Source organism: Capra hircus, chromosome 2, assembly GCF_001704415.2.
Source record: "Capra hircus breed San Clemente chromosome 2, ASM170441v1, whole genome shotgun sequence".
Lineage (NCBI taxonomy): Eukaryota > Metazoa > Chordata > Mammalia > Artiodactyla > Bovidae > Capra > Capra hircus.
The window spans coordinates 32,633,928-32,657,733 of record NC_030809.1 but is presented as its reverse complement, the minus strand read 5'-3'; the positions used below and the strand labels follow the sequence as shown (position 1 = coordinate 32,657,733).

Here is a 23,806-nt window from a genome sequence, read left to right as displayed (position 1 = left end):
GACATTTCTTCCATGAGAGATACTTTCACTCTAAAAATACACTGGTTCATTTATCTAAGCAAAGGACATGATATGACCTAATCAAAGAGAATGAGAAAATTTTGAATAGTGAGAGTAGTATAAAAATGAACAAGGTTTGGTAAGCCAGGTTTCCTGGGTGATGCTTAAAGGAAGGTTTAATAAAGCAGTCACTCAGGAAAACACACAATCAGCCAACCATGAAGCCAGACCCTCACCTGTGAGCCTGTGTGTGGGCTTGATACCCTCTGACAAGTGCAAACAATTGGCTGAAATCACTTTGTTAACTCAGGCTCTGAGCTTCAAGGGTATAATGGAAACATCAACTGATAGTAGTCACCTCGGCAAATGACATTACTATACTTGTAAGAATTTTATCAGAAATCATTTGTTTATTTGTATTTATCATACAGGCTTGGATATTTGAGGTCCCTATGTGATCATAATAGGAATTCCTCTGGTCCAGAAAAAAAGGGGAGAAAAGGGGAAAGGAGTGAAAAAGAAGACATGTGGCTCCCAGAGCCACCTTTCATTGAGGCAATAACTCTGGGAAGATTTTCAGGTGAATCATCAAAAGTAGGGCTGGTGTGAAATGACCAGAAAAAACAAATCTCCTCCTCCTCCTCACTTCTTCCACTGTGCAATCAACAGCTATTCTTTACTCTTTATCTTTCTACTTGTTAAATTGTTACTGTACTTGAAGGTATTTCCGGTTCTCTGGAGCAACTCTGGGTACCAAGCCTTAGAGGGGATTAGTTGAGAAATCCTTTTGTCATGTTATGTAGCATTAGGGTGTGCATCTGCACTGTGTGAGAGACTGGCAGAATTCCAAGTCAGAGAGATGGGCCACTGCCAGCAGGAGCTGAGGCCGGCCCTGTGCACAGAGTCGTGGGGCTGTATTCACTTCCCCCTTCCTTCTGCTCCACACGATCTGCCCGAATACCAAAAGCACACTCACAGACTAATCTCAGACTCAGTGTCTATGAATTTCCAGAATTTATCTCCGTATTACCATCTAAAGGGTCAGTAATGTTTCAAAAAAAATGTTAACTACTGATTTACAGATGGAAGAAGTAAACGACAGGACTCTGGCTTTGAAATTCAAAAACTGTTCCAACATTTTATGGACCTTAAGCAAGAAGTAGACTGTAAATCTCTCCCACACAAAAATTTCTTGTATGCATTCACAAGGACTTATTAATTTGTGAAGGAAATTCCCAGGTGAATCTACCTGGGGAGGAGTGACAGAGCTTTATATCTATTTTCTTTTCCTAATATAACCATATAGACATTTTTGATAGCACGGTCATATTTATTTGGAGAGAAGTAAAAATCAAACCCTAAACAAGTTAACTTCTTGTCCTTAACTCACCTGATTTACAATGATAATTTTTTTATTATTATCCATCTCTGGGTGAGTTTTGTAATCCAAGCATCCATATCAATTTTACAAACTATCAAATTCTGACCAATATATTGCACTCCTATTTTGTTCCCTATGTTGGGAATTATGCTGTATCTGAGAAGAATTTGAAGCTATGATATGATTTCTGCTATACATGTACTATCTGTCCAGTGAGTCAAGATTAAGTATAAGTCATTCAAAAACCACTACTAGCTAATACATTCACGAGAAAGACATAAAGGAGAAATAGCTGTAGTTTGAATGGTCAGGAAGGTGAAAAAGTAGGCCATAGATGGGAGCTTGTCATTTAATAGATGATGAGGAGGAGCTATGAACATGGGACATGCAGAAGACTTTCAGACACGGTTTCTTTAAGCACACGCAATGTACTGCCCCACAGAAAAAACAGAAAGTTGGATGAATCCTGATTATGAAGGTCTTGAAAGTGAAACAAACAAGAGTTGAAACTTGATTGACCTGAAGAATATTTTAGGGATATATCTGATGACAAAATGTGGGAAGTGTTAGAGGCAGTGCTTCCAGAGATACAACCCCTGAAAAACACAAAGCAAAACAAAAAACACCTTTTGAAGAAATCCAGGCATGAAACAATGAGATCTTGAACCAAAGGGTGGCAGGAAGGATGGAAGGGAAGGGATAACTCCAGGATGCATTTCACAAGATGGGTTCTGAACTGAAGGATAGTGGTTTGGAGAGGTGAAGTAAAGGGAGGAGTCAAGATGACTCAGATGGTTCTAACCTGAGAGACAGCCTAGTGTGGCTGGCACACCTGAGAATGGAGAAATTGGATGGGGCAAGCCTCAGCAGAAGATGAATGATGATGAGTTCTGAGCTTCCCAGAACAAAGCCTACATTAATTTCAGCCAAGCAACATAGAAAAGCATATTGTTTACTGTAGGTCCCTCAACTATTACTATTAAATCATCAGTGTTATGGGGAGCATGATACACCCTGGAATTCTGTCCTCATGCACTTGTCTTTATTTCATAAAAACACACCACACAAAAAGTCAGCAGTAAGAACAGGGCCAGATAAAAACCTCACTTCTTTGGCCTTCACAGCCTTCATCAGTGAGAGCCCTCATAAGCTCTTTCCTCTTACCAATTCAGATCCCAAAAGTATAACAACACCCATGTATCCCAAAAACTGCCAATTAATCAATAATTCCAGTCTTTCTTCTTACATTTTTTCCCTAGAGCCGTGGACAAATTGAGTTCACTTTTACAACCATGTTCTATCTCTGATAGTACTAACAGGTGGTATGAAGAAGAAAATGGAGAGGTTGTAAACTCTAATGAGTCAAACTTTAGGATTGCTATTGTCGGCCTTTGTAACCTGGAAAAACCCACTGTGTGGGCTGGGAGAAGGGAGGGAACTGTGGTTAAAATGAAGGCTCAGGCACATAGTAACTATGTGAACATTAGTAAATTACTTAACATTTCTATGCCTTGCTTATCTTTAAAATAGGAATAGTCATATTCAAGGAGATGATGTTAAGTATTAATTCAGGAAATCCATGCAAAGAACTTAGCAAGGTACTTGCTGATGTTGTCAATAAAAGTTTACTCTAATTATTATTTTTATCACATTCATGAAGGCAAAAAGTATGCTTTGGAAACCAAAAGACACGGTAGGAATGATGACCTTGCATTTTCCCAAAGCTACTGAGTCACATCGGGATGGGTGGAATCAATATCACCCTCTGATAACACAAGTTTGGATATCATTCCAGTTGGCACTTTCCCTTGCCTTCCAACAGTCCCTGTCTCTAGATGTGGGATGGGTTGGGCTTCTTCTCTTCTGAGGGGGCAGGGATATTCGAAACTGATAGTCTTGAGACAGTGGGAGTTTCATTCATCTCATGATCATATTTGTAGAATTTCCATCATGCTTTCAGTGATATTTCCACTAGGAAAATAATGCTTCTCATTAACTTCATAAAAATGTGTCTTTTTGTTGGCAAGACTACATTTTTTTTTTGAAGACCACTTATCTCACTATGGCAGGGTCTTACTACTCTTGAAAAGCAGTGGGCTCCTCACTGATGAGGAACTGTTTGCCTGCCCTTTCATGCGAATGTACGTATTAAAGGGAGACAGAAGTAACTCACTGCACATTATAGCTTGACTTAGCCTAAATGTGATTTGGGAGTTTGGTTTTGTTTTGTTTGCTTTTGCTCCCTAAGCATAACATTTTGGCTTTAATGTTTGCCTCTTGACAAGCCACCGCCTGTAGCGATTACAAGAGGTTAGAGCTATTTCAAACTTGGCGCCTTAGCCCATTTCTTCTCCATGTGAACAAGAAGCATCTGGGACTCCTGCCAGCCTATGGAAAGTTTTCTTTACTTGGAACTTATTATTTGCATGAGCAAGTTACCTAAGCTGTTGGTGGCAGTGCAGAAGGGAGTAAGTAAAGGCAGATGATGCTGAAAGTACGCATTTTCCTCCTGTCTGGCGATCACCACAGCAGGGACTGCAGCAGCTCCCTTACTCACCAGAAACCCAGTCTTCTCCAGAGCCCTCAGTCAGAAAGACTATGGAGGGAGTCCTTTGAGTTGATGATATTTACTCTGAATGATTTATCAGTCCTACATACCTGCCTGGCTAATCTGGGAGCAGAAGATGCCCACGGGATGACAACTCCCATTTTCACCATAGCTGAGTTTCAACTGGGGTGTAGTCTGGAGTTTCATCCTCGTTTCTCTATTGCCCAACTAGTACTGAGGAAGTCACTGTAGCCTGAAGAGGACTTTTAATTTGCGAAGCAGGAGTTGATTTCTGTGATACTAGAACTGCAATGATTCATGCAGAATTTGTCAAACAGAGGCAGCATTTCACATTAAAAACTATACATACCTCAGAATCTTCTTTTCCATATTTTTACATTTCATGAGAGAGATGGAGAAGGAATTTATATCCCTAATTTCTAATTTTTAGTCTACCTTTGTAAAAGCTAACTAATTGAAACATGAAAAAATTAGTACTGACTACTAGATGTAAAAAATGCCAATCCACAAGCTTAAAACCATATTCTGGAACCAGAGTGTCTGGGTTCAAATTCTGACACCACCACTTATTAACTGTGCAATCTTGGATGAGTTACTTCATCGCTCTGTGCCTTGAGTTTCTTGACTGTGAAATGAATGACACAGCCATTACATAGTAGAAAATCAGGAAGTATTTATCATAATTATTACTAGCTCATTTTCATCTTTTGGTATAGTAGATGTAAGAAACAAAGAAAAACAACAATTTGAAAAAACAGAATTAAAAAACCTAAATTCAAACTGTCATTTTGAAGTTAATCCCTCTCTATAACAAGGGAGGGGAAAAAAAGTAACTGCATCTATACCAGTTTTAGATTCTCTACATTACTCTACAGAATAGTACCTCCAATGATAAAATTACATTTTATACTCTATTGATTATAGGGTGAGCTGAAATCTTGGACATACTTTACATTTGAATCTATGGAGAAGGAAATGGCAACCCACTCCAGTATTCTTGCCTGGAAAATCTCATGGACAGAGGGCTGCAGTCCATGGGGTCTCAAAGAGTCAGGTACGACTGAGCAACTAACACTAATAAGAGGATAAAATACCACACATCTCATGGAAAATGATTTAGTAAAAGTAGTTTTTAAGGCCTTTCTCTCTTATTGCTTATGACTGAATTCTGGCAAATTAAAATATCTTTAGGTCCCAGTGTTCCCATCTGTAAATTAAGAGGATCCCATTCAGTTCTAATAAAAAACAAATTGACTATTTTCTACTTAGTCTTATAAGGTCTGAGAGACCAATAAAAATACTTTTAATGTTTCATTTTTTCTATAATTTTGTTCCCTCCTCCCCACAAACAATCACCTCAAAACCAATTATCATTAGAGTATGATAACGATTCATAGTTAAAAATGGTTATTCATTTCCTTTTGGACTGTGTGTTTTGCACAGCCTTTTATTTGGTCTATGAAGCACTTGTCACATAGTTTTTTTTTCAAGCTTTTCTTTATAAGTTAGTGGGATAATAAATGCTCTCCATGATTTTCCCCCATGAATCTCTAAATTCTATTGGTGGTGGTGGTTTAGTCCCTAAGTCGTGTCTGACTCTTGTGACCCCATGGTCTGTAGGCTCCTCTGTCCATGGGATTTTCAAGGCAGGAGTACTGGAGTGAGTTGTCATTTCCTTTTCCACTAGATCTTACTGTGCTGTGTTTAGTCGCTAAGTCGTGTCGGACTCTTTGCGACCCCATGGACTGTAGCCTGCCGGGCTCATCTGTCTGTGGGGATTCTCCAGGCTGCTATGTCCTCTTCCAGGGGATCTTCCTAATCCAGGGATCAAACCCAGATTTCCCACATGGCAGGTGGATTCTTTACCATCTGAGCCACCAGGGAAGCCCTTCCAACAGTATGCAATGGAATAAATCTGTTATAAGGAACTAATATATGCACAATATGAAGAAAATAAAATTATAATGTTTTTATAAACAACCTAATAAAATCTCATCAATAACTCTACGTAACAATTTGTGCAAAAGTCCTTTAGAAATGATTAAGTGCAATTCGAATGTAAGGAATTATTTATTCTAGCACCAAGAGTTTAAATGCTTCACACTAACTGAATCAATATTTTCTTTTGAATTATCATATTGTGTATAATTCAAATAGATTCCACCATGGCTCTCATCTTCATAAGACCAGGTGATTGAAAAGCACTGTACTTATTTTTAAAAGCCACTAGCTCATTATTCTCTTTACAAATAATTCAGCACAGTATTCTTTTATTTGGTGAGTTACCATAATTTATCTGAAATGCAATTTGATTTCTCAGAAATCTTATGTACAAGCTTTTTAGGAGATGGCTGCTTTGTGAAACATGAGACATCTGACTTGACTTTACTCCTCTCCAAGAAACTGACTCCAAAGTTTAAAAACAAAAGTAAGAACTGCTGCTGCTGCTAAGTCACTTCAGTCGTGTCCGACTCTGTGCAACCCCATAGAGGGCAGCCCACCAGGCTCCCCCATCCCTGGGATTCTCCAGGCAAGAACACTGGAGTGGGTTGCCATTTCCTTCTCCAATGCATGAAAGTGAAAAGTGAAAGTGAAGTTGCTCAGTTGTGCCAGACCCACAGCAACCGCATGGACTGCAGCCCACCAGGCTCCTCCGTCCATGGGATTTTCCAGGCAAGAGTACTGGAGTGGGGTGCCATTGCCTTCTCCGAAAGTAAGAACAACCTTGGTCAAATCTGCGGGGTTAAAAGCTCATCCTGCTCAATTCTGAAGACTTTTCTGAATCTCTTCCACGTTTCATCCAAGATCCAAAAGAAATCATGAACTGAGTTGGGCACTGTGCCATTTAACTTGGTAATTATTAAATGTAACTAACCAGTATTAATTGGAAAACAATTTTCTTTTAAACTAAATGTTTTGATACATATGCACCATTCAAATATTAGCCCAGAAGAGAGATGAGATTTTTATAATGCTCTGGATTTCATCATTCAGTTGATTAAATTCCAGTCTGTGGCTTCTCCCATGATACAAAAGCAAAGGATGATCTAGCTTGAGATGGCTGTCTGTTTGTGTTGCATACAACATGGTGATATTTATGAGTTATCTGTGACAAATGATAAGTGATTTAAAATTTTATAAAGATTAAAATATATTCTGGCTTCTACATATTATATGTTTCTAGATAAACGGTACAGGCTCAACTCCTTACTCTTTTAATTCAGAAGACTGAGGAAAAGACATATTAAGTATTTATACAAATATTGATATTTCCAATTGGAAAAATTACTTTAAAAAATGGATTTTAGAATAAAGCACTGAAGTGGTAGCAAAATAAATTTTAACCAGAATCCAAAAGTTAGAGAAATAAATGTTATTTACTTACAAGTTGGCTTTGGTCTTGGAGGAAATTTGGTCCGGGTAATAGCCAAAATTATGAAAATCATAACTGGCCATAAAATCAAGACAAGTGTCCAAAGCTGCAAAGTAATGATAGAAAAAAAATGTTAATTATATTGCTAAACCAAAACATCTGACAACAAGTACATTTTTTTCTACAAAATTCCAATACAAGCTAGATATTTGCCTATAAATGTTATTAATAAGAAAGGAATGAGATTTTTTTTAATGTAAGAGACCTTGAAATAAATGCAAGAAGGAATTTTCCAGGTTTAAAACCTTAAAATGATCTTCTGAAGCCTGCTTTCCAATGACCTTTCTTAACTACCCCAAGAATGATTATCTTAAAAGTCAAGTATGATCAGGAAATTCCTAACTTGAAAATCTTTTAGAGCTTCCCAGTTATTTGTTGAATAAGGCTTAACATGACAAACAAGGCATACAAAACCCAACCTGATTTCTACCAAGACATAAATTACCACTTCCAGTATTAGCATGCTAAGCCCAGGTATAAAGATTCGTTTGTGACATTGGATAATGACTCAATAAATATTATTGAACAAGTGAATGAATGATTGCTGAGCCACCAGGGAAGCCCTCAATGAATGTTAGAGAAATTTCTGTTAGAGAATTTCACTGTAAGACACTTAAGGAGCAGCTTTCCTCCCCATGTAAACATGATTCAGTTCATAAGACACCATCAGCTTAATATTTTACATACCTATAAAGTTGGTTCCAGAGCAGTGAAAAACATGTATTCACAAGATAACTCAGTTGGTAAAGAATCTGCCTGTAACGCAGGAGACCTGAGTTCGATCCTTAGGTTGGGAAGATGCCCTGGAGAAGGGATAGCCTACCCACTCCAGTATTCTTGGGCTTCCCTTGTAGCTCAGCTGGTAAAAAATCCGTTCACAATGTGGGAGACCTGAGTTTGATCCCTAGGTTTGGAAGATCCCCTGGAGAATGGAAAGTCTACTCACTCCAGTATTCTGGCCTGGATAATTCCATGGACTGTATAGTCCATGGGATCACAAAGAGTCAGACACAACTGAGTGATTTCCACTTTTCTTTTCACAAGAACATTAACTGTGATATGCAAGCAGTTAGAGTACTCGAACCAAACCACACAGAACATTTTTCTGTAAGTCAAACTTGAACTATGTTTCTGATTATGCAGTCAGATGCATAATTCATTCCTCCCCCATTTTTCAGAGATGATGTGCTTCTGCCAAATTTCGATGTACTGCCTGGGGCTCTTCAGTTCTCCAAAACAATCTAGACCCATTCAACTACCAATCCTTAAGTAATGTTCAACCTAAATTTTCCATGAAAATCTCCATGTGTCTCCGTTAGCATTGACCTCCTTTCTGGCAGATATGTCACCAAATTCTTAGGCTCTGGGTTTAAGGGCCGTTTTGAAAAATGGGGCAAGTTGACTGTCAATCCTAAGGTACTAAGTTTAACCACAATGTAAAAGCTTGTAGACAGGCTCACAGCTACAGCAGTGTTTCTCAAGCATTAATATGCATGGAAAATCACCTAAGGATCTTGTAAACACACAGATTCAGATTCAGTAGATCTAAGGCTGGCTAGAGATACTTTATTTCTTTCTAACAAGCTCCAGGTATGTGCTGCTGTTGCTGTGGTCCATGGACCACTTTTGGAATAGAGTGATTCTAAATGCATCTTACCCCACTGAACTAGCAGAACTGTTTAGTGCTGGAATGTTTTTGCTGGAAAGTTCCTTTGAGCTCACCTACTGAACAGAATTCTGGGCATCTGTAAACTTGGATGGAAAAAAAAATTATATTTTTAATTTCTCCTGCTTATGACTGAAATAATATTTCCATTAATGGAAATTAATGTAGTATTTCCATTAATGACAAATGTAGGCTAGGAACTACAAGATTATTAGAAGCACCTGTGACCTTGTCACCTATAGAAACCACAGATATTTTCAAATCATATTAGTGCTGTTACAGATACTTCAAAGTACTGTTTATACTCATCATAGAATTTCAATTAGAATTGTCATGGATTCACCTTTATTTATTTAATGCTATATAAGGTCGGCAGCCAGGAAGAGCCACCCCACACCCGAGGCCAGGGGCAGTGGCTGGGAAGAACAACACACGTCCAAGGAGAGGTGGCTGCGCTGGCCCAGGAGGGCACAGAGGAGCCATCCCATGTTGAAGGTCAGGAAGGGTGGTGGTGAGAAGATACCCTTCATCCAAGGTAAGGAGCAGCGGCTGCACTTTGCTGGAGCAGCCGTGAAGAGATACCCCACACCCAAGGTAAGAGAAACCCAAGTAAGATGGTAGGTGTTGCAAGAGGGCATCAGAGGGCAGACACACTGAAACCATACTCACAGAAAACTAGTCAATCTAATCACACTAGGACCACAGTCTTGTCTAACTCAATGAAACAAAGCCATGTCTGCGGGGGCAACCCAAGACGGTGGGTCATAGTGGAGAGGTCTGACAGAATGTGGACCACTGGAGAAGGGAATGGCAAACCACTTCAGTATTCTTGCCTTGGGAACCCCATGAACAGTATGAAAAGGCAAAATGATAGGATACTGAAAGAGGAACTCCCCAGGTCAGTAGGTGCCCAATATGCTACTGGAGATCAGTGGAGAAATAACTCCAGAAAGAATGAAGGGATGGAGCCAAAGCAAAAACAATACCCAGCTGTGGATGTGACTGGTGATATAAACAAGGTCTGATGCTATAAAGAGCAATATTGCATAGGAACCTGGAATGTCAGGTCCATGAATCAAGGCAAATTGGAAGTGGTCAAACAAGAGATGGCAAGAGTGAACGTCGACATTCTAGGAATCAGCGAACTACAATGGAGTGGAATGGGTGAATTTAACTCAGATGACCATTATATCTACTACTGCGGGCAGGAATCCCTCAGAAGAAATGGAGTAGCCATCACAGTCAACAAAAGAGTCTGAAATGCAGTACTTGGATGCAATCTCAAAAACGACAGAATGATCTCTGTTTGTTTCCAAGGCAAACCATTCAATATCACAGTAATCCAAGTGTACCCCAACCAGTAATGCTGAAGAAGCTGAAGTTGAATGGTTCTATGAAGACCTACAAGACCTTTTAGAACTAACACCCCAAAAAAGATGTCCTTTTCATTACAGGGGACTGGAATGCAAAAGTAGGAAGTCAAGAAACACCTGGAGTAACAGGCAAATTTGGCCTTGGAATGAGGAATGAAGCAGGGCAAAGACTAATAGAGTTTTGTCAAGAAAATGCACTGGTCATAGCAAACACCCTCTCCCAACAACACAAGAGAAGACTCTACATGTGGACATCACCAGATAGTCAACACCGAAATCAGACTGATTATATTCTTTGCAGCCAAAGGTGGAGAAGCTCTATACAGTCAGCAAAAACAAGACTGGGAGCTGACTGTGGCTTAGATCATGAACTCCTTATGACCAAATTCAGACTTAAATTGAAGAAAGTAGGGAAAACCGCTAGACCATTCAGGTATGACCTAAATCAAATCCCTTATGATTATATAGTGGAAGTGAGAAATAGACTTAAGGGCCTAAATCTGATAGATAGAGTGCCTGATGAACTATGGAATGAGGTTCGTGACACTGTACAGGAGACAGGGATCAAGACCATCCCCATGGAAAAGAAATGCAAAAAAGCAAAATGGCTGTCTCAGGAGGCCTTACAAATAGCTGTGAAAAGAAGAGAAGCAAAAAGCAAAGGAGACTAGGAAAGATACCCATTTGAATGCAGAGTTCCAAAGAATAGCAAGGAGAGATAAGAAAGCCTTCTTCAGCGATCAATGCAAAAGCATAGAGGAAAACAACAGAATGGGAAAGACTAGAGATCTCTTTAAGAAAATTAGAGATACCAAGGGAACATTTCATGCAAAGATGGGCTCGATAAAGGACAGAAATGGTATGGACCTAACAGAAGCAGAAGATATTAAGAAGAGGTGGCAAGAATACACAGAAAAACTGTACAAAAAAGAGCTTCACGACCTGGATAATCACGACGGTGTGATCACTCATCTAGAGCCAGACATCCTGGAATGTGAAGTCAAGTGGGCCTTAGAAAGCATCACTACAAACAAAGCTAGTGGAGGTGATGGAATTCCAGTGGAGCTATTTCAAATCCTGAGAGATGACGCTGTGAAAGTGCTGCACTCAATATGTCAGCAAATTTGGAAAACTCAGCAGTGGCCACAGGACTGAAAAAGGTCAGTTTTCATTCCAATCCCAAAGAAAGGCAATGCCAAAGAATGCTCAAACTACTACACAATTGCACTCATCTCACACGCTAGCAAGTAATGCTCAAAATTCTCCAAGCCAGGCTTCAACAATAAGTGAACCGTGATGTTCCTGATGTTTAAGCTGGTTTTATAAAGGCAGAGGAACCCACAGATCAAATTGCCAACATCCGCTGGATCATCAAAAATGCAAGAGAGTTCCAGAAAAACATCTATTTCTGCTTTATTGACTATGCCAAAGCCTTTGACTGTGTGGATCACAATCAACTGTGAAAAATTCTGAGAGTGATGGGAATCCCAGACCACCTGACCTGCCTCTTGAGAAACCTATATGCAGGTCAGGAAGCAACAGTTAGAACTGGACATGGAACAACAGATTGGTTCCAAATAGGAAAAGGAGTACGTCAATGCTGTATATTGTCACTCTGCTTATTTAACTTCTATGCAGAGTACATCATGAGAAACGCTGGACTGGAAGAAACACAAGCTGGAATCAAGATTGCCGGGAGAAATATCAATAACCTCAGATATGCAGATGACACCACCCTTATGACAGAGAGTGAAGAGGAACTAAAAAGCCTCTTGATGAAAGTGAAAGAGGAGAGTGAAAAGGTTGGCTTGAAGCTCAACATTCAGAAAACAAAGATCATGGCATCCAGTCCCATCACTTCATGGGAAATAGATGGGGAAACAGTGGAAACAGTGTCAGACTGTATTTTTTTTGGCTCCAAAATCACTGCATATGGTGACTTCAGCCATGAAATTAAAAGATGCTTACTCCTTGGAAGGAAAGCTATGATCAACCTAGATAGCATATTCAAAAGTAGAGACATTACTTTGCCAACTAAAGTCCAGCTAGTCAAGGCTATGGTTTTTCCAGTAGTCATGTATGGATGTGAGAGTTGGACTGTGAAGAAGGCTGAGCACCGAAAAACTGATGCTTTTGAACTGTGGTGTTGGAGAAGACTCTTGAGAGTCCCTTGGACTGCAAGGAGATCCAACCAGTCCATTCTGAAGGAGATCAGCCCTGGGATTTCTTTGGAAGGAATGATGCTAAAGCTGAAACTCCAGTACTTTGGCCACCTCATGCAAAGAGTTGACTCATTGGAAAAGACTCTGATGCTGGGAGGGATTGGGGGCAGGAAGAGAAGGGGACGACAAAGGATGAGATGGCTGGATGGCATCACTGACTCGATGGACGTGAGTCTGAGTGAACTCTGGGATTTGGTGATGGACAGGGAGGCCTGGTGTGTTGCAATTCATGGGGTCGCAGGGAGTCGGACACGACTGAGTGACTGAACTGACTGAACTGAACTGAAACATATATTATCATATCATGAACTTGCATTTTGATACTTAACTGAATTTCTATATAATTGGTTTTATTTGTAATGCTATTTTTTTCTTGATTTAAAAACATTATTCCAGAAGGACCATAGGCTTCGCCATGTTGGCCAAGACATTCATAGCACAGAAGTGGTTAAGAAGCCTTGATCTGATCCAGCTCCCTTTTTTATTCTTTGGCCACAGAAGGTTAGCATAATTAATCCAAAGTTAGATACCCACTTGGGAAGCAGAGCAGGGGACAAGGATCTGGACATCTGATACTTAAACTAGCATTTTAAAAAAATCATACCACTCCAAGAAACAAATAAGAAAGTACTACAGGAAGTGTATAGGAATAATATGAGCTATGGAAATATAAGATGTGTTACTATTCTAGCCTAGTCTCTGATATGTTCAAAAATTAGTCCATTCTTTGAAGATCCTAGATACAAGTTACCATTTTTATCCTATGTGACTCATTTGAAAAGTAGACTATAAGGAATTAAGGTTAAAAATATTTGATGTTTGTGGGTTTACTGGTTTTATACTTAAAGTCATAGTTATTCTTTTAAAAATTTATTCATCTGAGTAGGTTTAGTGCCCCAAAGCTACTTTTAGGAACACCTATTCATTTTAAATAGCAACCTCTTGAGAATTCAGTGAGCAACTGAAATCAAATACACCAACACAAATGCACATTCACATTCAAATAAGGGACATTTGTCATGGGTTATCTTTAAGTTATCCTTTGGTTAATCTAATTTGATGGTTTCATGAGTACGTTTCAGTAAATTCTGAGATTAATTTTAGACATGATTTAAATCCAAACAAAAAATGCAATCTGTATTGGAGTAATTTAAGGTAATTTAGACCTTGTTACAGGTAAAATCCACAGCAAGCCCATAAACAATGTATTATCACAAGATTTCCCTCAGGATTTTAGGTCAGAGAGGTCTGGAGAACATTTCTGCCTACAGCTCTATAGAGGGATAATAAATCCAAAGCCCTCCACATTGTGATCTTGGAAATGTTAAGGTTGACAAGTTAATCACAAAACCAAGAAATAAGCAAATTTTAAATGTTCACACCAGCAGGATTGCTTGCAACACCATTCTAAATATTATCATAAACAACCTAGAAGCAAATGCAATGTCATGGATCTAAATACTAAACCAATGAGCCATAGCTTTGTTTGTTTGGAATAAATGCTGAAATATTGATTTTACATAAACATACATCAGGGCTACTTGAAAACTCTGGGAAAAGTAGTTTTTAAGAGTTTCATACTTTTGCTAACATTTTAATCTTATTTCATTTGCCTCTATACCTCACTTGCATTCCACCTCCCCTGCATTCTTGACGTCTAATGGCATATGCACACTGAGTAATTTACAGTTTTCTAGTGAACCACGTGGAGGGAGCCTGGGGGGCTGCCGTCTGTGGGGTCGCACAGAGTCGGACACGACTGAAGCGACGTAGCAGCAGCAGCAGCAGCAGTGGACCCTGGCATTTGTCTCTTTTTATCTCTCCACAGTTTATTTTCTATTGATATGTTCCCTTCTGTTTTTTCCCTCTTCACTCTTTTTTTCTGAAAAATTCAGTGCCCAAAATTCCTTAGATGGAGCAAGCAAGGTCAGTCCACACTAGGACTCAGGGCACCATGGTGACACAGTGAGGGAAGTGGGTCCCTACCAAGGTGAAGAGGATACCCATAATACAGCAGCCGGGCATTGGGGTGTCAGGACCCAAGTTGGGTAAGGAGGGTGTCTGTGCAGGGCAAGGAGCAGGTGATTGGTTTCACACAGGAAGGTTCATCGAAAGTAAGTATATCCCCCATTAGAGGAGCTAGGCTTCTCACTATCCAACAGGGAAATTATAAACATGGAAAAGGGGGAAACTAGAATGAACTCTGTAGTGTTGGGTTAGAAGGAAAGACATAAAGGCTATGAACTACTAGTTCATGAACTATACCTAGAAATGAGTGTACAGCTTCTTTCTTTCTTTCCAGTCCCACAAGTAGTTTCTGCCTCATTGTATAATTTCTGTGTCCCAGTCCTGGGAATACCTATTTCTTCAAGAAAGACTAGCTTCTTTTAGAGGATGGAAGATAAGTGTGCTTGTTGCTATTGGGCTATCACTGTTTTCCAGGCTGAAGAGAGCTATAAAATATACGTAGAATGTGTACAGACACAGAGATAGTTAGATACATACACGCATACATAAATCTAAAGAAACAGATGGGCAGATCAATAGACAGAAGGGTGCCAGACACACTGCTCAGAGAATCTCAGAGAATGTGCTTTATTGATGTGTCTCCAACATTCTCTGAGATTCTCTGAGCAGAACCTGGGTCTCCCACATTGAAGGCAGACACTTTACCCTCTGAGCCACCATAAAGTGAGACAAATTGACACCATGCACCACCTGATGGGTTGAAATATGAAGAACACAGCATTATTCTGCAGTATCCCTTCCAGAGATAAACAACCCAAGTCTCTACAAAACAGGGCTTGTGGCTCAGAGGGTAAAGAACTGGCCTGCAATGCGGAGACCTGGATTTGATCCCTGGGTTAGGAAGAACTCCTGGAGGAGGGCATGGCAACCTACTCCAGTATTCTTGCCTGGAGAATCCTGATGGACAGAGGAGCCTGGTGGGCTAAAATCCATGGGGTCATAAAGAGTTGGACATGACTGAGCAACTAAGCACAACTACAAAGCAACAGAAACTCTACAAAACAACTGGTCTTAGACGTTCAAAAGGTGTCAGGGTCATGAAAGTCAAGGAAAGACTACTGAATAGTCACAGACTGAAGGAAACTAAAGACATGAAAACTAGATACAGAACTTGATTCTGAATCATGTCTTTTTTCTATGAAGGACATGATTGGGAGAACTGGTGATGCTTGAATTGAATCTAAGAATTTAACGATGGCACTGGCTTATGTGCCACCAACATTCATTCAAGAAACTAAGATCATGGCATCCGGTCACATCACTTCATAGCAAATAGATGGGGAAACAATAGAAACAGTGACAGACTTAATTTTCTTGGGCTCCAAAATCACTTCAGATGGCAACTGCAGCCATGAAATTAAAAGAAGCTTGCTCGTCAGAAGAAAAGCTATAAAAAACCTAGACAGTGTATTAAATTGCAAAGTCATCACTTTAGCAACAAAGGTCTGTACAGTCAAAGCTATGGTTTTTCTAATAGTCATGTATGGATGTGAGAGCTGGACCATAAAGAAGGTTGTGAAAGTGAAAGTCGCTCAGTAGTGTCTGACTCTTTGCAACCCCATGGACTTTATAATCCATGGATTCTCTAGGCCAGAATACTGGAGTGAGTTGCTGTTCCCTTCTCCAGGGGATCTTCCCAACTCAGGGATTGAACCCAGGTCTCCCGCATTGCAGGCAATTGTCTTTACCAACTGAGACACCAGAGAAGCCCAAAGAAGGCTGAGCACTGAAGAATTGACACTTGTGAACTGTGGTGTTGGAGAAGACTCTTGAGAGTCCTTGGACTGAAAGGAGATCAAACCAGTCAATCCTAAAGGAAATCAGTCCTGACTCTTCATTGGAAGAACTGATGCTGAAGCTGAAACTCCAATAATTTGGCAACCTGATGTGAAGCACTGACTCATTGGAAAAGACCTTGATGCTGGGAAAGACTGAAGGCAGGAGAAGGGAGTAACAGAGGATGAGATGGTTGGATGGCATCACCAACTCATTGGACATGAGTTTGAGCAAGTTCTGGGAGATAGTGATGGACAGAGAACCGTGGCGTGCGGCAGTTCATGGGGTTGTAAAGAGTCAGACACAACTGAGCAACTGAAGGACAATGACTGGCTTATGTTGGAAGATGTCCTTGTTTATGAAGTATGTACACCAAATTATCTGAGATAATGGGGCATCAACCTCAACGAGCTCTCAAAAAAATATATATTTGTACTGTTCTTGCAACTTTAAATTTGAAATTATTTTAAAATTTAAAAAACATGAAATTATTTTAAAAGTAATTCCTTTTGAAAATCCAGAACCACTTTTTTAAAGACAGCAAAAGAGAAGGGACGAAGGACCAAGAAAAGAGATTTAAAAAAAAAAAATGCTTTATATCCAAGGATGTCTATCTTTTGCATGCATATGGTAAGGTTTTGAGAATTAATGATGATAACAGGACATATTTCAGTGGCCTTGAAATCAGTGAGGTCATCCACTGAAAATTCTAAGTTTAAATCTTAATAAATTGCTTGATTAAACCAAATGTAAATTCATTCTAAAATTTCCATTTAGTGCTGATCTGTAGTAATTTTTAACTCAATTGAATTACCTAGAAACATTTACCTCTGTATTTGCTGAGAACTATTGTTTCAAATCTTTAAAAAAACTTTCAAATCTAATTTTCTAAAAAAATCTTGGCAAAGCACATAATTTCAACTTTATGTCATTCACATTCCATTACTTTGTTAGAACCTTTTATTTTAATTATTGTTAGTCCTCCTAATTCTGTATGTAGCCACCATTTTTATTATTTTCATTAAAAGTAAATAATAAAATAAGATACAGTAAACTTTAAATTACTGTATTACTATATATTTAAAAATTTGAGAAAATTACTGTTATTTGAATGCCTGTGAATCAGATATTCACTCTCTAGTCTTAATCATGTTGTTGTCTGTTGTTCATAGGTTAAGTCCTGTCCAACTCTTTGCGACCCAAGGACTGCAGCACGCCAGGATTCCCCATCCTTCACTATCTCCCAGAGCTTGCTCAAATTCATGTCTATTGAATCAGTGATGTCATCCAGTTATCTCATCCTCTGCTGCCCTCTTCTCCTTTTGCCTTCAGTCTTGCCCAGCAACAGGGTCTTTTCCAATGAGTCGGTTCCTTGCATCAGGTGGTCAAAGTATTAGAATTTCAGCTTCAGCATCAGTTTTTCCAATGAATATTCAAGATTGATTTCCCTTAGGATTGACTGGTTTGACCTCCCTGCAGTCCAAGGGACTCAAGGGTCTTCGCCAGCACCACAATACAAAAGCATCACTGACTCAACGGACATGGGTTTGGGTGGACTCCAGGAGTTGGTGATAGACAGGGAGGCCTGGCGTGCTACGGTTCATGGGGTGGCAGAGAGTCGGACACGACTGAGCGACTGAACTGAACTGACACTAATAAAATGTGCATGTCTGTTATGTGTCAGGCACCATAAAGAACAAGCAGATTCAAATGTTTGGAACAATTAAAAGGGCTTAAGGGAGTAAATGTGTATGGATCCAAAAGACATAAAAGGGCTTAGAACATTTGACCATGTAGCTGAGTGAATGTGCAAGATCAAATTCATTTTAATCTGATTTAGAATTCAATTTGGAATTTCAGTTTAATTCTAAATTGTTTAATCAAACATTATTTTAATGCGTGGACCAACCTGTTTCAAAATTTTCAAGTCTTCCTTTTTCTTTAGCCACTGTGAGAGAAAGCTAAATGCACAAGGTGAGGATTAGGGAGGAAATGTCAAATTTGATCCAATGTTAAAAGTTTATCAAGTTGTGGGAATATCCATGATAGAAAAATTAGATCTGTCATCAACTGAGCTAAAATGTGATCTGCCAGCTAAATAATTACAAAAGCAGAAAATAAATAGGTGTAGTTACTTTTCTTTCTTCGGGTCATGAGTCTGGAATTAGAGTCCACTTCTATAGAGACTTGTAGTCACTTCTTGATATGCTTATTTAGAACCCATCTCCTTAATGAAGGATAAATTCTTATCTTGCACTACCTAGTCTTCAAGCCTCCAGTCTCTTTGCTGTCCCAGGGCTCTGTTTCCTGTCATTAACTGTCATCTCATTAGGTGAGCCTCCATGTTGCTAACCATCTCCAGTGGAATGTATGCTCATTTTTCCATTATTTTTTAGAGTTAAATTACAAGCTCAGCAGGGTAGCAACTCCATCTAATTGATTTTCTCTATCACCTAACATTTCTGTTGGAGTCTAATGTATTTTTTTTTCACACTCCTCCAAGTATTCATTTTTTGCAATATAATTGAGAATTGACATTACCACTAATGTTAAAAAACAGCAATATCTAAAGTCCCCTTAGTGAATATGATCTCTTTGCTGATGGGCTGAACTCTGAGCAGGGATTAGAGAATATTAGGAAAGGAAACTAAATTTAGGAGCAACAGAGAAACAGCAGGAGGTAATCGAAAGAAGAGATCCGTTTTTCGTAAAATCTAACTTTGCATTTTAAAATTCACTGTATGACACTGGACAGTTTCCCTTGAGCTATCGGGGATCCTATAAAATCAAGGCAGTTAGACAATTCCAAATAGTTCAGAATTCTGACTTTTGATTTTACAAAAGAGAAACATTAGCTCTAAGAATAATTGTGATGGAAGTCACCTCAAAAATTAAAGATTCTGTCTTCCCTTTTTTGCAGCCAGCTCACCTCTAGACTGTACAGTGTTTTAAAATTGTTCTTCCAGTTTCTAGTCTAATATATACTTTTATAATAAACTTCCTAACTAATCACCATTCAACTTTAATAACTTTACTATATTTTTACTTGTTTTTTCCCTGTATTTGTTTCTCCATTTGTAGATTCCTAACTTCTTCCTCTAGACTATCCTTCCCATTGCCCTGCTTTGTGATAGACTCGCTTGAAAACAAAGTGAAAGAGGATGTCATGGAGGTGATGCTAGCATTTTTCTTTAACATTCACTAAGGAGTATACATGGGCTTCCCTGGTAGCTCAGCAGTAAAGAAACCACCTGCAATGCAGAAGGCATAGGAGAAGTGGGTCTGATCCCTGGATTGAGAAGATCCCCTGGAGAAGGGCATGGCAACCCACCCCAGTATTCTTGCCTGGAAAATCCCATGGACAGAGGGGCCTGGAGGGCTACAGTCCATAGGGTTGCAAAGAGTCAGACGTGACTGAGCATGCACACACACAAGGACTATACATCTCCAGTGCACACAACTTAATTTCTATTTTCCTAAGAGTATATTTTTAAAGTGCCATATTCAGAACAATTGCTAAGTAGAGATAAAAATACTTGCACTTTAAATAACTGTTTGATGGATGACAAAAGTCCAGTTCCTATACACAGACTATGTCCTCTCTCAAAGTTATATACTCCTTTTCACGTTCAGTCTTCTAATTTGTCTATATTTTCTCTTTTAACGTTTGTAAAACTCTTATCTCCTTCAATATTTTTCAAGTCTAACTTTCCGACCTCTTGAGTTTCTCTTTCTTCCCTCGTAAGTGACACTGATCCATGTATGTCCTTCCACCTATTTTATCATCAAGCTTCTTTTCCGATACCAAGATAGAGGATTGGCTCCAGGTCAAACTATGAGAAAGTGAAGTGAGGTCACTCAGTCATGTCCGACTCTTTGCGACCCCATGGACTATAGCCTACCAGGGTATAGTATATATTCCACTCTGTCCGTGGAATTTTCCTGGCAAGAATACTGGAATGGGTTGCCATTTCCTTCTCCAGGGGATCTTCCCAATCCAGGGATTGAACCTGGGTCTCCCTCATTTCAGGCAGATGCTTTACCATCTGAGCCACCAGGGAAGCCCTAAAAGCTATGAGAAAGTATACCTTTATTTGTCCTCTAGCCCTCCACTTAGAATTGTCCTTCCTTCTCCTTTTGGCACCACCATTTTCTAAAGGTCTCGTGTGTCCCTCTAGTTGCTTATAATGGATTCAAGTGAACCTTTGGTACTGTTCCAAATTTTAGACTTTAATGATCTCAACTTTCTGCAAACCAAGACTTATCTGTCCTAGGTCACATTCTTTTAAGGTGCTCAAGGAAATCAGTCCTGAATATTCATTGGAAGGACTGATGCTGAAGCTGAAACTCCAATACTTTGGCCACCTGATGCAAAGAACTGACTCATTTGAAAAGACCCTGATGCTGGGAAAGATTGAAGGTGGGAGGAGAAGAGGACGACAGAGGACAAGGGGATGACAGAGGATGAGATGGTTGGATGGCATCACCGACTCAATAGACATGAGTCTGAATAAACTCCAGAAATTGGTGATGGACAGGGAGGCCTGGCGTGCTGCAGTCCATGGAGTCGCAGAGTCGGACACAACTGAGCGACTGAACTGAACTGAAGATCTGAATCATTTGATGTCACAAAATGAACTTGTAGTTCATGTATTCTCTTTCCCTAGTCAAAGTATATTACTAGGGACTTTCAAGGATTCTGGCTATATAGGAATAATATAAGTCATCGTAATGAAAACATGTTAGCATGCCTGACGTCCATCTTCTCTAAATGTGCCATGCCCAGCAGAAATTGACTAAAATGGAGAAAAGCACTAAAGCAGAATGTTGATATGCCAGCTACTTTACAGAATAGGAAGGAACTTATTAAAGCTTCTAAAGATAAAATTTCTCAACGAAAAAGTTTATTTACCTGAGGGATTTTTAATTTTTAGGTAAAATGGAGTTGTAAGGAAAATGTACCACTTCAGCATTCAGCTTATCAGCAACAGTTACAAGTCTTCAGTTTCTCTATTCTTTTAGCTACTGAGTTTTCATCACTTAGGAATTTTACTGTATATAAATTTCTTCCTCTCTCCCATACTCCCTTCACCTGAATTTCCTTTCACCATTTCTTTAAATAAAATATGACATGGACATTTCCCCAAATCCATCTATAATTTATTTGCCAAATGTTTCACCATTTATATAGCACATTTGGTTCTTTCCATCCTATGAGTTAGATACGGTAGACCTGATGCTCATTTTAGAAATGGGAAAACCAGTGCTCAGAGAAATTGTGATATGACATTTAAGTCATGTGGCCGGTGAAGAACAGAACCAGGAAGCTAATTCTTGTCTTCTGACCACAAGCACCAGACTCTTTCCCTGCTAAATTTCACACAGAACCTACCATGGAAAAATTATATAAAGTTTAACTTTTGTGTTGTTTCCAATTTAAAAACTGAAATTAAAATATTAATGATTTAAAATTTTATATTCAATACCCACACCCATACAATCACAGAATGCCTTGTGATTTTAGATCCTACCCACCAAATTCACAAAAGCAAATCAACTTCTCCCTATTAATATATACATCAGAACATTTTAGTAAGGTGTTAGGCACTGCAAGCAAACCTAGAGTGAGATAAGATATATAGACACAACTTTGGCATATTATTTGTAAATATTTATATTATTCATTTTAGGCTAGGGTAAAGGATACTGAGTGCCTTTTTGGATTTCTCCAATTTTCTAACATTCTTCTCAATATGCAATACCTCACTAAAGTCAGGTCCTTTCTCAGTCTCTCCTGGCACCCTATCTGGTAAGGATTTCACAGCTGGCTATATAATTTATAAAGCAAACATTAATGTAAGAGCTCAAAAAATAAGCAGACTGAAGCAGTAAAGTGAGTCAATAACATTCTTAAAGCTTGGCATATATATTGACCCTTGTTTGGCATTTAAAGTCAATAATTTTTAAATACTCAAAATTTCTTAGATGATTTTTTATACCAACAGCCCTCAAACTACTTTCTTTCTATATGTTTTTTATCAATCCACATTTCTATTACTTTTGGTTTTCAAGTATATTTCAGTCCCATTTATTGAAAACTTTCATCTGAAACTTTTCTTCATCTCATTTTTAACAGAATTTGTAAAGAAAATTCTTGAAAGCATTTGGCCCCAAATCTAAAATTCAGCACAAGTTCCAATTCAACCAGTAACAAGATGTATCCATTTCTTTCCCCGGGGCATGTCCTGGTTTATTCTTTTAATTTACTGAAATCACAAGGCAGATTTGGGAGCATGTTTAGACTCGTCCCATGAGCTGTAAAACAGATGCAGAGATGATTTCTAAATGTCTTATTCCTGCTTTAGAAAGTGATTTAAAACTCTTCTCTTTTTACCTCTCATTAACTCTACATTTTAAAATGGTCTGGAACATTGCCCCCATGACCCCATTCCCTTGTTTTACTCACCGGCTGCCTTTTGACACCCAGCCAGTTTTTCCAGACCAGAACCCGAAGCTGATGAAACTGGGAAGCCATCCTTCAAGATGCCACAAACAAGAGAATTCCTCTTTTTTCCTCCACCCCTCAAAAGAAGAATTGGTTCCCCGTCCAACTTGCTGTGTGTCAATGGGTCAGAAGCCTATTCATGGCATAGCTTTCCTGGGAGCTGGGGTAAGAAACCCACAGATCTTCTCTTCCTGCTGGATTTTTCTCTTGGGTTAATCCTGCCCAAGGAGCACTTCTCAACCAGCTCTTCCCGTCAAACAATGATCCAGGCCAGGATCTTTTGGTGGTGTTTGCTTATTTTAAAATAACATCCAGTAGCTGCCTGTTGCATGAAGTCCAGACTCAAGAGAGAATGAATATCATACAGATAATGCCCTACTGGAAAAAAAAGCTGAGCCCACACCTCCTACTCTCCATAAAATTAACTGCCTATCCACACCTTCGAGAAGGTGTCACCTGCTCTGGACACGTCACAGGAATTAGGTGGGACCCTTGCCAGGCCAGTAGGACTTGTCCTACATTCTCTCACCTTCTTCGCTACATAGTGCCTGCTCTGGCAGACGCAGGGCACAGAGAGCATGTTACAGACTCTGGGACTAGTGACTCTCATAATGTAATAAAGTGTCATTAGGTGTTTTATATCCATGAGGCCAGAGCTCAGTTGAAACACTTTGAGGCTCAGCCCATCATGATATATCCTAGAGAAGGTTTCAATGTTTAGTTTAAAGTGAAGTTAATGCTTTGATTTGGGCAAAAGTAACTATGCTGGCTTCTATCACAATTTGCTAGGTTACAAAAAATGCAGAAAATAAAAGGCAACCTGTAGGTGACAGTAATGACATACAGTGGATTC

The 23,806-nt window shown here is 39.2% G+C and overlaps 1 protein-coding gene across 2 annotated transcripts in view; it reads right to left on the bottom strand.

The window, feature by feature from the left end:
- The window catches only part of ABCA12 (ATP binding cassette subfamily A member 12), a 209,076-nt gene extending 185,719 nt beyond the window's left edge, over positions 1-23,357 (bottom strand). For both annotated transcript variants that reach the window (XM_018059867.1, XM_018059874.1), the window contains exons 1-2: positions 22,915-23,357; positions 7,336-7,429 (exon numbers count right to left, since the gene is read on the bottom strand). In XM_018059867.1, the coding sequence (XP_017915356.1) occupies positions 7,336-7,429; positions 22,915-22,983 (163 nt within the window). In that variant the 5' untranslated portion in view covers positions 22,984-23,357. The remainder of the gene's footprint in view (positions 1-7,335; positions 7,430-22,914) is intronic.